The sequence below is a fragment of the Aquila chrysaetos genome, chromosome 6, assembly GCF_900496995.4.
Source record: "Aquila chrysaetos chrysaetos chromosome 6, bAquChr1.4, whole genome shotgun sequence".
Classification (NCBI taxonomy): Eukaryota; Metazoa; Chordata; class Aves; order Accipitriformes; family Accipitridae; genus Aquila; species Aquila chrysaetos.
In genome coordinates, this window is record NC_044009.1 from 19,072,956 (window position 1) to 19,089,124 (window position 16,169).

At 40.8% G+C, this 16,169-nt stretch overlaps 2 protein-coding genes across 5 annotated transcripts in view; one reads left to right on the top strand and one right to left on the bottom strand.

The window, feature by feature from the left end:
• The window catches only part of GLS (glutaminase), a 69,232-nt gene extending 64,968 nt beyond the window's left edge, over positions 1–4,264 (top strand). The window contains 3 exon segments of the mRNA XM_030016842.2: positions 272–348; positions 506–569; positions 938–4,264. Of these exon segments, the coding sequence (XP_029872702.2) occupies positions 272–348; positions 506–569; positions 938–1,094 (298 nt within the window). The 3' untranslated portion in view covers positions 1,095–4,264.
• Positions 4,265–5,091: 827 nt separating this feature from the next.
• The window catches only part of STAT1 (signal transducer and activator of transcription 1), a 29,152-nt gene continuing 18,074 nt past the window's right edge, over positions 5,092–16,169 (bottom strand). The window contains exons 18-24 of one of the 4 annotated variants that reach the window (XM_030016839.2): positions 15,175–15,230; positions 13,926–14,020; positions 11,401–11,540; positions 9,823–10,008; positions 9,097–9,172; positions 8,527–8,629; positions 5,092–7,935 (exon numbers count right to left, since the gene is read on the bottom strand). In XM_030016839.2, coding sequence (XP_029872699.1) covers positions 7,912–7,935; positions 8,527–8,629; positions 9,097–9,172; positions 9,823–10,008; positions 11,401–11,540; positions 13,926–14,020; positions 15,175–15,230 — 680 coding nt within the window. In that variant the 3' untranslated portion in view covers positions 5,092–7,911. Of the gene's footprint in view, positions 7,936–8,199; positions 8,630–8,650; positions 8,972–9,096; positions 9,173–9,822; positions 10,009–11,400; positions 11,541–13,925; positions 14,021–15,174; positions 15,231–16,169 lie in introns of those variants that run through there. The other 3 variants (XM_041124127.1, XM_030016841.2, XM_041124128.1) reach the window with 3 other exon arrangements.

Sequence of the window (16,169 nt, forward strand, 5' to 3'; positions counted from 1 at the left end):
AAAGACATTTCGTTTTTCTTTGTAACAACTAGAGACCAGAAAGAAAGTTAAGCTGCTACCTTTTTTTTTTTTTTAAAAGGCAAAGCAGTAAGGGCCCCTTTCATTGTAACCGAAGGTATGATGTGCTTTTGGTACTGTTGATATCTTCTTGGAGCAGAAGTTTCATCGTTTCAGCATAGCGGTGTTGTTCCATGCTAGTTTTGTAACTTGTTTTAATTATGTAAGACTTTTCTCTGTAATCTTTTTTTTTTTTTTTTTTTTGTATTTTTAGATTTGCTCTGTCAGGAATGGATATGGAACAGAGAGACTATGACTCACGAACAGCCCTGCACGTAGCAGCTGCAGAAGGTAATGTCACCTCATAGATGATTTGCTATCTGTTAATGGAAACGTGGTCAGCTTTCTTTAGAGTATCTTCACTCTATATGTGCATCCCTGCTTTTTAAAACTTTGTATTTATAGATGTATGTAAGCATGTACACTCACAAGCCTGCTTTTCTTACAGGACATGTAGACGTTGTTAAATTTCTACTGGAAGCATGCAAAGTGAATCCTTTCCCCAAAGACAGGTGAGCAGTTTTATTGCCAGCTGGGAGGACAGAGGCTCTAATAGCATCTCTCTAGGCCCCATGAGGAGAGGCGGCTATCAAATACGAGTGGAATGTATTGAGCCAGTACACTGAAGCAGAAGGAACAGGATCCTGCTGGTTCTCTGTAGGTTCTGCAGAGCAAACAGGGATAAAAAAAATGGTGAAACCATTAAAACCATTATTTAAAAGGTTATGCTCAGCTTATGAAGTATTTTCATAGTTACTGGATTTAGTGTAGTCTGTGTGCCTAATTATTGGCACAGTAGTATGTAAAGAACTAGATTTTTGGTGCTTTTTTACTTACAATGCTGATCTTAAATACTGTGCTCCTTCCTTCCTTCCTGTAGGTGGAATAACACTCCTATGGACGAAGCTTTACATTTTGGACACCACGATGTATTTAAAATTCTTCAAGAATATCAGGTCCAATACACGCCATCAGAGGATTCCAACAATGGAAAAGAGAACCGAACGGTTCATAAAAATCTAGATGGCTTACTATAATCATTTTCAGCTAGATCCTAAGAATCAAATCACTTACCTATTTAATTGTGGTATACATAAGTAATGAAGAGCGTGTGTGTTTCTATCCGATAGTGGTATATATTTTACAGAAGTCTCTGTTACTTCAGTGTTATGTTACAGGAGTTTCTATACGCACAGGACAAATCCAATCTCTCTCAAAAGAAACAAAACCAACTAAGAATCTCCCTCCATAATGTGAGCAATATTACCTCATGCTGCATATAATTGATGTATAAAAATATTTAGCTGTTGTTGGCTTTACTGTGCACTACTTAATTTATTTTTGTGTTCTATGTGAACTCTAGTCTGTGGTCAGGAATTTTTCTGCTGAATTTTTGTTTCTATAGCCCTCTGTTTCCAGTATGGCCAAGATGAGCCAGAGTACTGTCAGGTATGAGCGTCAGTGAGGTTTTTCAAAAGCTGAGGATGCTGATGTAGATTTAGGCTGGGTGTGTTAAGTAAGGATCTGCACTTACCTTTGGGAAAAAAAAAAAAAAATTCACACAACCATGTTTACATAATATAAATATCAACAGAGTATATAGCTGACAGTTATGAATTGTCTAGGCTTGTTCTTAGAGATAGTCTTGTCAGGGAATCTGTTTTAAAGTTTGTTTGACCAAATGGCATAGGGGAATGTGACTTGTAACATCAATCGGTGTTTAGTGGGTCTTTTGTTTTTGAAGTGTTTCTTTCAGTTCCCTTTGTCTCGCCTCCCTCCTCTCTCTCCATGTTCAGCTGCTACAGTACTTCCCCTGTGCCTGGGGAAAGCGGGTGCTTCCACTCTATGCAGTTGTGTTCCTTGCAGGTATATTTGCACTACAGCAAGCCTTGACAAGCTGCAAAACCCCCCTTTTGGGCTCACGTGTGGTGTTCTTGGCGGTTGCACCAGGAACAGCAGGGGAAATGGAAGTGTGTGAAAGGCAAAGTACTAAACCAAATATTGCATGTAAATCTGACTTAATTTAGGCTTGTAATAAGGAACGCGGGTGGAGTAAAACAGCTTTAAGGAGCATAGAGCCAATCAAAGCATGAGCAGAGTGGGAGATAAGCCAAATTTTGGGGTATGTTCTCTTCTTGCACTACCATCAACCAGGGAGCGGGATATTGCATCAGTGGGATTCCGCTGGTGTAGAACAGGAGTTCAGCATCAGGAGCACAAGTAGGAGATGCCTTTCGTGGTGAACGGTGGCATTTATTGTCTTGGCACGTGCCCCATCGTGGGAAATGCAGATATTGGTTGTTTGCAGAAGTACAATGTTACGACAGTTCCCTATTCTGTGTGCAATTGCTTCTGCCAATGCTGTGGCATAAAACCTCAGAAGTGAGCAGTTGCTCAAAGTTAAGAGTTTGATATTCACAAAACACCATGGTTGTTGGACATAGGCAAGAATTTTAGCACAAGAATTATAGGCAAGAATTGTTTAGCACATGGAAAAGGAGATTGTGCTTGAGAATTGCGTATATGGCTATTTTTATCCTAGCACATAGTGTACACATCACTAGTAGATCTCAGAGTTCAAATTTTCTGTGTGTAGGCACCAAAATCCTTCTGAAATAATGCCCAAATTCCTTCTAGCATGGCCCAAGCACTTTATAAAGATGAACCACGTTATCCTCCTTTGCAAATGTGTACACTAAGGCATAGAGAGAAGTAACTTCTCCAGAGTGACCCAGCAGGTCAGTATAGTTGAGAATAAATCCTGTCGAGTTCCTGTACAGTCTCTCGTCGATATGCCATACTGCCTCCCTGTTGGGAGGACAAATCTCATGGAAAAGTGCTTGATACTCATCACGAGCAGTGACTGTCCTCACGATGATGAAATCTTGGAAGAGTCTGAAAGTCTAAAGCCCTGAAATAGCATTTTGAAGCTGGCTGGCATGGTTATCAAACACTTTTTCTCAAAAATCTTAACTGTTCTTAAGCAGCTCTTTTTTTTTTTTTTTTTTTTTTTTTTTCCCTCCTGTTTCTTTTTTTTCTGAAGATCAGCTATTTTTCTGAAGGCTTTTAACCTGATCTCTTCACGTCCTGTGTCACAGCCACCTTAGTTCTAATCAAGAACTAAACAAAATTTCCTCTGGCTCTTCATTGAGCTGCATCGGTCACTGAATAGCACAAGGCCTTTTCTCTGCTGCACCCTGAACTAAATTCCAACATGTTTTCTCTGGCAAGGGATCTGTCAACTTTAGCATAGAGGAGTATTTTCAGATGGATTCTAGTTTAGTGTTCTGTATCTCAGTGCTAATCTGACTTCTTCCATATTTTTTTTCCTATTAAAACATATCCTTTAGCTTCTCAGAAAAATACCTGATTTAGCTTGATTTAACTGAAATTTGCATTGCTCAAACTGGCATTTTTAAAAGATAGGTATATTATATAATACACATATATAAAAAAAATCCCCAACCTACAAAAGAAGGATTTTAACTGAGTTAACATTAAACATCATGGCTTTCCCTAAACTTAACGCTTTCCTGAATCATACTGAGTGCTTTTAGCCGGTCTTCGCTTCAGTGCATTTTTGCTGGTTAGTTTTAATATTTTCTCATTGTGAGAAGATGCATTATTTTGTAATGTCCAATTCAGACATGCAGCTATTTAGTCATGGCATTATTTATAAATATATGCAGTACATTGGTTTGGCTGTTTATCATTCATGACACTGACATGTAGATTTTACCGTAAATAGCTTTTGGTTATCTTATCAAATGCCGACTTCCTTATGCTCCAAAGAGGATTCCCCCACTCCTTTGTTTTTGTCATATATGTTTCTTCTGTATCACAACCTAAAATTGTTACGCTAACTTAATGCTTTGTACTCAGCAATATTGTGATAGTCTTAGCATTAATTAGCCTATCTTTGTGAACAAAATGTATTGTACCAGATTTTTTTGCTTCAGAGCTGGACTATCGGTGACTATACTTCTTGGCAGTGTACTTCTGGTCATTGTAACTGACTGGGCTGATCTTGACTTCTAGATTCTGTATTGTGGGGAATAGACAGTGATGAATGTATTTCTAGCAGTTTCCCATGAATGAATCTAAACTTGAGCTGTACTGGTTCTGAAAATGAAAGTTATTTATTTTAAGAAATAAAATCCAGATAGTGTTGCTTTTTACAGCATAATAAATGGAAATACCAAGATCATCATGATGGTGGTGGGTTTTATTGATTATCTACGTGACTGCCATTGAAATAAGCCTTCAGTCATAGGGAAGGCTGCCCAGGAAAACCTACTCTGGTCATTTCCATTGTGCAAAGCTTACAGGAAACCAAAATGAGTTTATCTGATCTAGCTTTGCTTTTTTTCCTTTTTTTTTTTCTTTTTGTTTGTTTGTTTTTGTTTGATTTCTTGGGGTTTTTTTAAGCTGTACTTCTAGAGTTGTGTCCTTTCAGTGGTTGCTTTTTGTTAATGCTAGGGTTCTTAAGTGGATTGGCCAAGTGCCCTCAACAGCTCTAGCTTTCTCTTGCCTACTCTTCACTCCTGCTAGCCTTCATCTCACCAACAGTTTCTTTCCTTTATTATTCTTCTGGCTGTGTAGTTAATATAGAAGCCTGACAAGTGTGAGGCAAAGGATCATGTCACTTACTAGCCCCAGAGAAAAATGATGCAGCAGTGGGCTGGCTTGATAGCTCACGAAGTTCAGCTATAGATCAGTTATCCTACTGCTCAACTCAAATTAGAAATTCAAGTTGAGTTTATTGAAGCTTGGTTGGGGAAGAAAAAAAAAAAATCAGTGACGTGCTACAAGCAATAATAAAATTATACTAACAGCCACCTTCTAAAAACTCTGTAATGCAGACTGACCTGCAACAATGTAGTGAATTAGAAGCAACTATTCTTGCCTTAGGCTTCAGAGCTGTAACTGTTGAGTTGCACAAACAAGTTTAAAATGAGATGCACAGTAAACTATTGGCAGATACATCATCTTTATAATAGAAGTAGCCGAAACATGAGAGAAAGGACAAAAGTGTCAACTGACAGTTCCATTTATTTAAAATGGCAAAAGAATATTCCATTGGGGAAAAAAAACATTCTTTTAGAACTATTGGCCGTGTAAAGACAAAGACATGAATAAGGCCGTTGCTTTAAATCTCACAAGAAAGTTTCACCACGGTCGATAAAATTGAAGTATAAAAGTAATGAAAACAAACTGCTGCATATAGAACACAAGCACAAGGTGTAGCTTAAGAAACCAATACCGGATTTTTTGCATTACAATACAGATCCGCATTCAGCTCGTTATAATAAGATAAAAGTATTAAGTCACCAGTTGTGATATTCTGTATCACTGTTAACCTCAGTAACCCGGGGCACCAAAACTAAGTCAGTTTAGCAATGCTTTCCATTTAAATACATATGCTACATGCTCTAGGTAGGGCCTTTAAATTTTCTTTCTCTCGAGCTTTTGCAGGGGGCACATCAGTCTTCCTAGGCACAACACACTAAATTGAACCAGTCATTTATTTTCTAAGCAGCAGCTGATCAATCTAGCATTTCTGAACAATGAGAAGCAGCTCTGCAATCCCTGTGAGTCATGCTGGCCACTGCTGCCCTCCCAGGCACTGGGAACAGATAGCAGTGGCTTGAGAAGCTGCAGAAGCAACTGGGTCACTCACAGCCAGGTTGAGGTTGGCAGGGACCTCTGGAGGTCATCTTGTCCAACACCCCTGCTCGAACAGGGTCACCTAGAGCTGGCTGCGCAGGTCCTGTACCTAACACATGGGATCCAGCGTGAGTGTTTGTTGGGCTTGAACGCTGTTTGGTGGGTCACTATTAGCTATCTGCACAGACTGCCGTAGGGCTGTCAGGATGCAGAGTGCAACAGAGCAAGTAGCTGACAGGGTGTTGATTTTGAGTACACTGAGCGGCTGTGCGTCGGTAACGCTGTCTTATTATAAGGCTGTACCCTGGCTGGGGGCTGGTGAAGTGATTCACTGGCGCTGTGAATGCTTCCCGGCCAAGGACATTTGACCATATTTTTAATTGTATCCTTTAATCTCGTATCTGCTATAAGGGATAAGATGCTTTGCATTAATTAGAGTCATGACATCATTATATTCATGTGATATCAATATGATAGTTACCATTGTTTTAACTGTAGTATTTTGCACAATAATAGTAGCTGTAAGTGTTGTTATTTTGGTAGATCAATTAAAGATTATACTCAGACAAATAACCACTGAGAGTAACGTCTCTTACTCGAACTTAGGAATGATTAAGATTGAACCATGACCCTGTAAGATACCTGTCGAATGTTTTCAGACATTACTAACCAGATATTGAGTATTAGTTATCCTGGCTCTATTCGATTTGTTTTTTGAAGCTTGAGTAGATCGACCGAATTTGGTATTTTGGAGACAAATACAGCAAATTGAATTGGGCGAAAGTAAGACGGGTGAGAAGAGCTACAGGCCGAAAATTATCACGTCGTTATGAACCAGCCCTCAGCTACTTAACCTCCCCTTTCTGAGATCTACCCAACATGATCCCCACTTTTATTGGATCGTGGCAGTGTTCTGCAGTCCCTCTGCTCAGCTGCATGCTGATTACCAGTCTGGACTAATACATGCCCTTAGTTGAAGAGACCAGCTGCTTAAGATAACTTTGCCTCTTAACTGTGAGTTGTTAATTATCTTCAAACATGCTGAGAAGCAAACCTGTTCCTCCTCTGGTGGAAGCACATCTTTATCCTAAATACTAGAGAGTGCATATCCTGCAGCCATTACTCAGTATAAATGTAACTTCTTCGCTTCCCTGTGCCTTATCCCCAGTTGCAAAAACACTTCATTATCAAAGCCTGTAGGGTCTTCTAGCTATTCAAGTCAACAGTTAAATAAAAGCCCTGGTTCATAGTACAAGCGAAAATTAAGTTCCAGTCCACCTGTTACAACCTAAATGGGGCATGTATTACTGTAAAAGATAGGAGTGACCAGATCCTCACCTTGGTAGATTAAGCACAGTGAGTAAAAACATACTCCAACCCCTTTTGCACTCTTTAAGAGTAGGTTCTTGTTTTGTCCAATACTGTTGCTAGACAGCATGACTGCCGTTTGTGGAGGCTTTAGTCTTGATTGTACAGGTTGAGTTGCAAGCTCAGCATGTGTCAATGCACCTTTAAGGTGGTGTCCTAAGAAGTGCTTGTTATGAGAAAGATTGTGCTAAACATCCTACACAAGACCTTGCCTTAAGAAACAAGCAAAAATGAAATGCAGGTGACATTTTTGGCTTAGGTTCTCTCAGTATGCTATGCCCTTAGAAAAGATAAAACCAGGACAAACTTCAGCAGCATGTGGATTCAGTGTGGCATGTACCTGCAGAGTGTTTCTCTTCTCCTTTCTGTGATGCAGATGAAAAATCTAAACTATGGAAGTTCTTCAGAAGTAGTTACGCCAAAGATGCAAGCTTTCTGAATAGAGCCTCTGCAAAAGAACTAGCTTTCCTTTGAAGCCTTCTATGTACAGCCAACTGTTTTAAATGTTAAAATTAACTAACTCCCTTAAACAAAAACATGCATGTTTCTCTCGTCACTGAGACCTCTCATTCCTATCCTCCTCTCTGGTACGGTTATCTCGTTAACTGGAAATTCAACAAAGAATTTCTAAACAAAAGAAGTGCACATAAGGAGGCTACTCAGACTGCTGTTTATATTCCCATTAGTTAAAAATTGCTACTGGACCTTCAGGTTGAGAAACCAAAGAGTTGAAGTGAAGCGTGTCACCAAGTCATTGACTGCAGAGCAGGATGCATAAGCTGATCAGCTGTGTTAATGATGCAGTAAAAAGCTCAGCCTTTAAGTTGAGTATGCTGAACACATCTGCAACAAGAAAAATAAATGTCAATTAAACAAGCCAAGTAAAGCCGTAATACTCTAGTCTTTGCTAACCACAGAGCACAACCAGGTCCTCCCCCAAATAGCACCAGATTCACATCTTGGGATCAAAGTGTGTGTGTGGGGGGGGAAGCCATGCTTTAATTTGGAATTTTTTTCTGAAGTACAACGCAAAAGGACAACACTGCTCTGTTAACCAGCAGCACCTTGCCAACCTTGGCAGGGCAACACTTCCAAGCTGCATACCTGCTCTAGCTTCCCTCCCCAGCCAGACCCCACAGGAAGGACTACAGCGTTATTCCTTCCTCCCTTCCTGTCTTCCCTCCCTCTGCAACATACACACTGGAAACTTTGCTCTCCTCTTCTTCACCCCTATCCCCACAAACAAATGGAAAGAACAACTGAGAGCAATCCCAGTCTAACTCTGGATTCCCAGCTTTTCCTACGCATTTGAAGAGATGTGTTCTGAAGCGTTAGCTTGTGTTAAGTGTCTGATGTACGTTTGAAGGGGGAAAAAAAGGAAAAAATTAAGTTCCAGCTCAACCCTCTTGCAAAAGGTTGTTTTATGATACATACCACAGTGTCAATCTCTGCTGGGCCCACCATCCGAGAAACCTCATCAAATTCTTCAGGAGACATGGGGAGTAGATTTTCTGGAGACTGGAGCCTGGAAGGGTGGCTAATAGAAGGAGAAGAGCAGGGACAAACCTTCACTAAAGAATTGAGGGACAGCTGGGCTACCATGTCTGGCTCTTGAGTCCAGAAGGGCTGCTCATGAGGTCTCTTGTGAAGAAGACCTAGCCTGTGAGCAATACACCATGCTTTGCAAAGGCAGCATGGCTTTAAATGAAAACTGGGACTACTCAGTGATCTACATTCTAATCAAACAAGTCCAACAAGTCTTTAAGAACTTGCTTTTCAAGCAATTATTTGCCAGTACAACTTCCTGCAAGTTTCTAGGGTTTTTACCTAAAAATGATGTTTCAAACACAGCACTGCATGAATGTGGTGTGATCAGATCCTTAAAGAGAAAGAGAGGAAAGATATGATGGGGTACCTACACCTTAAATACTGTGAAGAGACATGAGCTACAGCTAAAAAGTTAGGATCAGTTCCAAGAAATCCAGCATTTCCGTAGAAACTTACACTTCAGATACAGAGATTAACTCAGTCTTGATGTAGCCATTTCCCTTGGGACCATCCAAATCCATAGGCTCTGGTGCTTCAAGGAGAAAAAAAACCAAAAAGCTTGGTTTTTTTTTTTAGCAAGCTCACTTCACATTGCCATTTTTATTGTACCAGAAATAAAGCCTGTGACCCAGATAATATGCAAGTCTCTCTCTCATGAATTTTACAGCACTATGGTTAATTTATTCCATTTTTAGTCAGATTTTCTTTTTTGCTTTTCCCCTATAGAAAATGGGGAACAAAACCTCCCCTAAAGTTTGATGTAACTGTATCAACACATCCTGCCAGGCCCACACAGCCAGGCTTTTACACATTAGTCCTGTGTTAACAGTCAAATATGAGTCATGGTTCCAGCTGTTAGCGGGAACCTACATCTCTGAAATACCTCACAGGCTCACAGGCTCCCATGAAAGCTGAATTAGAGGGCAAGCGACAATTACGTTTTCAGTTTTTGACCTAACTAGATTTCATGATGTGCCTCTTTAAAACCAGACCTTTTCTTAACCTACTAAAGCTTAGGTGCCTGTTCTCACCTTTCAGCTGAGTACCCCTCAAGCATGGGATAGGCTGCCAAGATATTCAGTCCAACTGCTACCCTTTCCTTCTATGCCACAGAAATTATACAGCACCCAAGTACCTCAAGAAGAAACACCACACACTGTATGAGCTATTTATAGCACTCACCCTCCTTAGGCCTGGAGTAGTATTTGCCAAAGGCATTGTCTTTAGGTATATCTGGGTACAGAAATCTCAGTGGATTTTCTGGAATGTTTTCAGCTGCCATCACTTTGTAGTTGCGAATGATATCAGGGAAAGTAACAGCAGAGAGCTCCTTCTTGGTGTATGGTTCCACCGAATGGAACTGGGGCTCTGCAGATGAGAGAAGCAGGGACTCTTAAAGGTGGTTTCAAAGTTTATTCTGAAACTGTCCATAAAATCTTCAGCCACTTCCACAAATTCAGAGGTCACGTGAGCAAAAGGCTTACCTGGATGACACCTACTGTGCTGCAGGTAAATATTTAATGATTGTCAAAGGGAGCCCAATTGTTTTGTGGGGTAGGAAGGCATATAGGGGGACAGCACATAGTGATGGCTCTTGGTGTATTTTGTATTCAGAATGACTGGGGTGACCTGTCGTGGAAATTAACTGCAATATTTCATTAACTAATTTGGTGCTACCTTTTCAACCTCCTTCCAAATGATGTCATTCAAACTCTACTGCCAATTAGAAAGTTTGATCCTAATACACCACTTGGAGCTCTTATGAGTCATAAAGAGATAAAGCCTCCTTGAATGCTCTAAATACTATCACCCTTCTTTGCTTAATTTTTGGATGTCTCGGGTATGAAAGCAGCAAAAGGAAAGAAATCATTCAAGTACGTTCAGCAGTTTCTCTTCCAGCTGTTGTAGGACTTGGGCTCATTCAAGTGAAGTGTCAACAGCTGCACCATCCTGGCAGGTGGGGTTGATTTAAGTTGTATGATAAGGGAAGAACACTGGTTGGGTATAGGGGAGGTGGTTTTTTTGTTTTGTTTTGGTTTGGGTTTTTTTCCCCTCTTCCCCCCCTCCTTCTTCTCAGCTTTTAAGTCTTTAGGCTTCCTTGAAAGAGGATGGTGGAGTAGTCTAGCTAACTGAAGATACAAGCTCTTCATCAGTCCTTCTTCTGGAAATGGGAGGAAGGAGAAATGCTTGGAAAATGAAGTGAATATGTGGTTTACCTAGGGAGAATGTGGGAAGGAAGGAACAAATGTGTCAGACCATGTGTTACAGAAAGCTGTTTGAGAAAGGAGCCTCGTACACAAGGTAAAGTAGTGGGAGAGAATGATAATACTGAGGGCTGAATGTGGCTGTAGTGAACTTTTGCTGGGAAAGAAATCTCTGATGGGGAAGTCTCTGATGCTATGGGTTTGGAGGGAGATGCAAGTGTGTATGGACTAAGGGTGTCTTGCTAAGAGAGAACCTAAGGGGGCAGGGGAGATGGCCTAGGCAGTTTGTCCTCAACAAACCTCCGGGCCAGAAGCAGTACCTGGGAAGTGTTTCTAGTCCTATCTGAAACCCTGAAGAAGCCACCATGTGGCTTATGAGCTACACCTAGTAAGGTATCTGCCTGCTATTGCTTGTGGCCTGTTGCTTGTAAGGGTGGGGACTGGTAGAGTGGTGTATTGTACTGGTTCTTGGTGTAAAAGAGAAGAGCATAAAGACTTCTTGTTCTGATGTAAGCTTGTATTTTGAGGACAAAGATGTTCTCTGTTACTGACTTACCGTTTTGAGATCCTTCTACCCAAGTAAATGTGATTGCTCCCTCTCTGCTGCTTTCACTGAATCTTAGTAAAAATGTTCCTGGGCTCTGGTCCTTCAATAAAGCACGTTCTTTCTCTTTACTGATGAAACCCATGATGCAGCTGTAATGTTGAAAAGAAAAAGTTGAGTTTACTTCTTCAATGTAAAATCTAAGCTGTGCTGGGCTAGCTAGGAAAACTAAAAAAGTTTTGTCACTTAAAAGAGCTGAAGTACTTGTAAAAGCCTTACAGAATGCTTTGTCCTGTGAACAGCTGGAAAGCTAGCAGTAGGACTGACAGGCTGAAGCTGCCCTGTGGAAGCCATGAGTCGCTACAGCTTCCCTCAGCACTCTTCCTTTGGCCCGGTGGCTTATACAAACATTTTTCTGAGCTCGGAATAAAAGAGATTGTCCTTTGCTGTTAAAGCTGGGCTGTGGAAGCAGAAGTTCTATGTGTGTAATACGGTCAGATCCCAGCTAGCAGTTTTAACTTCAAAAGTATATTAAAGAACAGTTGTTTCTCCTCTTTGGCTGATGAAACAGTTTGCTAGCTACCAGATTGCATTCATACAGGTGTGGGGTTTGCTTTATTCCTTGTGCACATTTTCTAGATGAGCTGTAAAGCTTGTGTGACTTCAACGCCCCAAATTCACTATGCTCAGCAAATGTCACTGTGTAGGCAGGCAAGGAGGCCAATGTGGTAATTATAAGAAATGTATTGGTCTGAAGAGGTACTGGGGAGGGAGTTGTACAAGCTAGCACCAGGGCATAACCCTGGTCAAACCCCAACTGCTTTTTTAAAAGGTCAGAATTCCTTTGCACTGCTTCTTATTCCCCAAAATACTCCATCAATAATGAAGTTTTAAGGAGTACTACTGTCCTGCACATTAAGTTAAGGAAAATGCTTTTTTTGCACAAAAACTACTAAATAATCATGATTTTGCTTAGAATTTCAGATTATGTAAGCTGTCCCGTTTTATGGTTGTGTTTTGTTGTGTGTGGTATTTTTTTTGTTGTTGTTTTAAATGGCATGCTTTAGGTAACAAATGTGTTGGGTGGTAAATATCCCGTGTATAATGAAAGTCTTTTGCCTTCCCAGCCCTCAAGTATGAAGAAAGGCAAGTGTTCTTGAGGCTGTAATACTTAATCTTTTGTATACAAGGGGTGTCTCTATCCTAATGAATCCTATATATTTGTCTCTTTCCTGCTCAAGTATCTTTACAGTTGGCAAGAGTTTTCCCTTCAGTTTCCCTTTTTGCCTTTCTAGGAAACAAAGATCTGTGACTACCCAATAAAGCCAACAGAGAGGAAAAACTAATAGTACTAAATTTCTGGTTTTGATGACATTCAGGATTTAACTTGCACCTCTTCTTTCTGTTAAACCCTAAACAGGAGATTGCTCTCATAACTGAGAGCAATGAGTAATGCTATTCAAGACTGTATACTATCAAAGCCACAAACCCAATCCTGTAGGCACACAGCCATACTGAGGCAGAACACCAAATAGGACAGAACTGCAATTCTGCTTCAATAATGGTGGGAAAAGTTCCCACTGCACTGGTGTCCACTTAGCTAAGAAATATGTAGGTTTTAGGCAGTGAAACAAGGCTTGTACTATAAAGGGCTTTGACAGAACTCATCTGGAGCTAGGGGGTAATAATTTCAAGCCTGCTGCTGAATGTAGCAAGACAGAGCAATCCTGATGTTGTAGATCCTGCAGACTTGTGGGATACTAGGATGCTCCACTGTAAGTGTGCTATTGACAGGGTTTCATAATGTGGCTAAACCTAAAATGCAGGATTGTGACCTTGGCTAAACTTGTTTCTGGCAGCAATTACTTCTAAAATCAGCAACACCAGAGTCAAAGTTTACTAAACCAGTGTTAAGGGGCAAATGGAACTCGTTTTCCATCTGGCAGAGTCTTACTGCTTAATATACTCTATTAAAATCAGTAAAGACTACTTTCTGGACTCATATTGAAGATACAGAAGTTCAGAGTCTGGCTGCTGCCACCTACAGGAGGCTCACGATAATGTTGGCTTGTGGGTAGGTCTTTGGTTTGGTTTTTGGTTGTGGGTTTTTTTCGTTTGGTTTGGGTTTTTTGTTTGTTTGTTTTTTAAGATGGATGATGACTTTATGACTTATACTTTGTTGTACTTCAGTCTTCCCTGGCAAACACAAAAGAGGCTCTGTTCTGGGGTGTGGAAAGAACCTACTTGCAGCAGGAGCAGAGGCAAAAAAAAAAAAAATTCTAACATTCAAAGCCCTGCTCTGTGACTTAAAACAAAAAAGTCAGATGACCAAGCTGTCCCATTTAAGCAGTTGCCTCGTTAGAGGCTTCCTCACTACTACAATTCATTTGCCTCGGACTTTTCTGGTTGCAAGTTCCACTTTATTGGATCCAAAGTTATCTGCACAAACAACCTCACAACCTGAGGATGCAACTGCTAGTCTAAATGAGAGGTCTGAGGCAATGACCACATCTTTGTTAACTTCACTCATGTCTTACCCATCATTCCAGAGACACAGGAGGTGTTTCTTAATAAGCTCCAGGATTCCCTCAATCCACAGCCAAAAGGGGAAATTTTTATCATTTATATTTTCCTGAAATTCAGAATATGGAAAGGTGGGGGTAGGAGGGGGAGAACAGGGATAATGTAATGTCAGTTTTGTTAAGCAGAGAGAAAGCAAGCTCTCAATCCTTTCAGCATCTACTTGTTCTTGCATTTTTCTCCCCTCTTTCTTCTTTCCCACCCTCCCTGTATTCTCTTATGATTTTTTTTTTTTCCTTTTCTGCTTCTCTACTCCAGAAGGACAGAAACTATTGGGAATGAAGCATGTACTGAATCTTAAAGCAAGAGGCAGTGTGAGAGAAATGCCTGCCTGAGCCTACAGTACCTACAAACATATGATCCATCATCTCTCATGCAATGACACAGGGCTCTGGTTCTTGCCTGGGCACTGTCCTTATTGGAGCTCTTGGACGTCCAAACCATCCCATGGGGCTTTCAGCCAGGCTGGCTAGCAGAATAGCTTGGAGACACTTTCTGTTCTGACTCAGATTTCAGTTCCTCATGAGACACCCATACTAATGAACTTGAGTGCTTGTAGGTCACCAGAGCTTTGCTCTTCCCCTTGGAGTCTGCTCCTGCCTGCTGTCATCTCCTGCTTATCTATACCAGTTCAGGGTCTAAAGCCAAAGAAAATGTGAAGAGTCTTCCTGTCTTGCTGCAGCCACTGTTACGAAATCTCATTATGTGGTTTTCTGCCATCATGCTGACCCTCTTGGCTGCCCTGTGCTAATCCTTACCCTAATCTAGTTGCCCCTGGTCTGGGAAATGTCCTTCACTACGACAGAGAAGAATTGTTCACCTTGCTGGGTTTTTTTGACACTTTCTGTAACAGTTAAAATTGAGAACTATTCTATTAATAGCAACTGCATTAATAACAATGAAGATACTGTGTTTGAAACATGCATTTTCCTATATAGTTTACATGGCTCAAAAGCAATCTCAAAATCACCTACTCCTTGCTATCACAAGCCATTTTTCCTCCTGCTGCTGCTACTTTAACCTTACCACCAAAACCTCCCACAACCATGTAAGCTCTAGAATAACTAGGGTACACTTCTGAAAAAAAAAGCACCCTGAAAAAAAAACCCCACAACAACAACAAAAAAAAACCCCCAACAAAAAAACCCCACAACAAACCAAGACAAAACTCCCTCTTCCATCTCAATTTTTAAACTGTGTTCATACCTTGCAGAATCTTGTCCAAGGAATAAGGCCATCGTGAGATCCTCCGCTTGTTGGTCCTGAGAAGAATAAATTGACTTCAGTCATGTTCCATAAGTTACTTAGTAAGGCTGAAAGGAAGGTACTTATAGCACTAAGTTCTGAATGTTTATTTACACCTCTGAGCTGTCGGACTAAGAAAGAAAAGAAATGGAAGGCTACTGTATTTTCACAGCTAGTGCAGGGAGAGCTTGCAAGTTTCCCTCTGGAGAAGTTCACTGCATCAGAATGACCAAATGTATTTAAACAGACCTTGCGTAATGGGCACCAATTCATTCTGACACTTTCTATGCTATGCTGCTCCTAACACTTGCCAGTTCCAAAATGCTTCCAGGAAGGAGCCTGAAATCTTGCACATCTCTTCTCCAGCAAAACAAGAAAACTGCAACCCATAAGCTTTTCAGTAGGAGCTCAGCGGACCCTACAATATCCTTCTGAGATTAAGCACTTTCCTGTCTTGATTCTGGTGGCTTGTAGGCTTTTGCCCCAGAAACTCTTTGACTTCTAGGTCTACCCCAACCACAGACTCATCTCATTCCTGTTGCGATCATTTCCCACTGCCTTCTTACGGTCTCACGACCACATCTAAGCCACAAAGAAAATCCTATGCTGTGACTACAGCAGCTAGAGCTTTGCAGACCCTGATTGTATTCAGAGCCAAATTCTTACTGTTACAGATCATGCTATGGATTTCCATAAAGTCAAATATGCTGCTTTTCCCTCTCATATCCCTAAAAATAAATTGGATTAGGGAGCTTGTTTCTAATGCTGCTAGTGTTAGAGACCAAGATTCTGTCAACTTTCACATCGCAAAAGCAGCAGGTGAGTTGTATCCTGGCACCCTGTTAGATTCTGTGTCCCCTTGCACTAAGGAATCCTCATATATAATGTTCAACTACCTGGATTTTTTCTGGTAGTGAAATACTTTTAGCTGTAGAGATAAGATTTAAATAGCAACC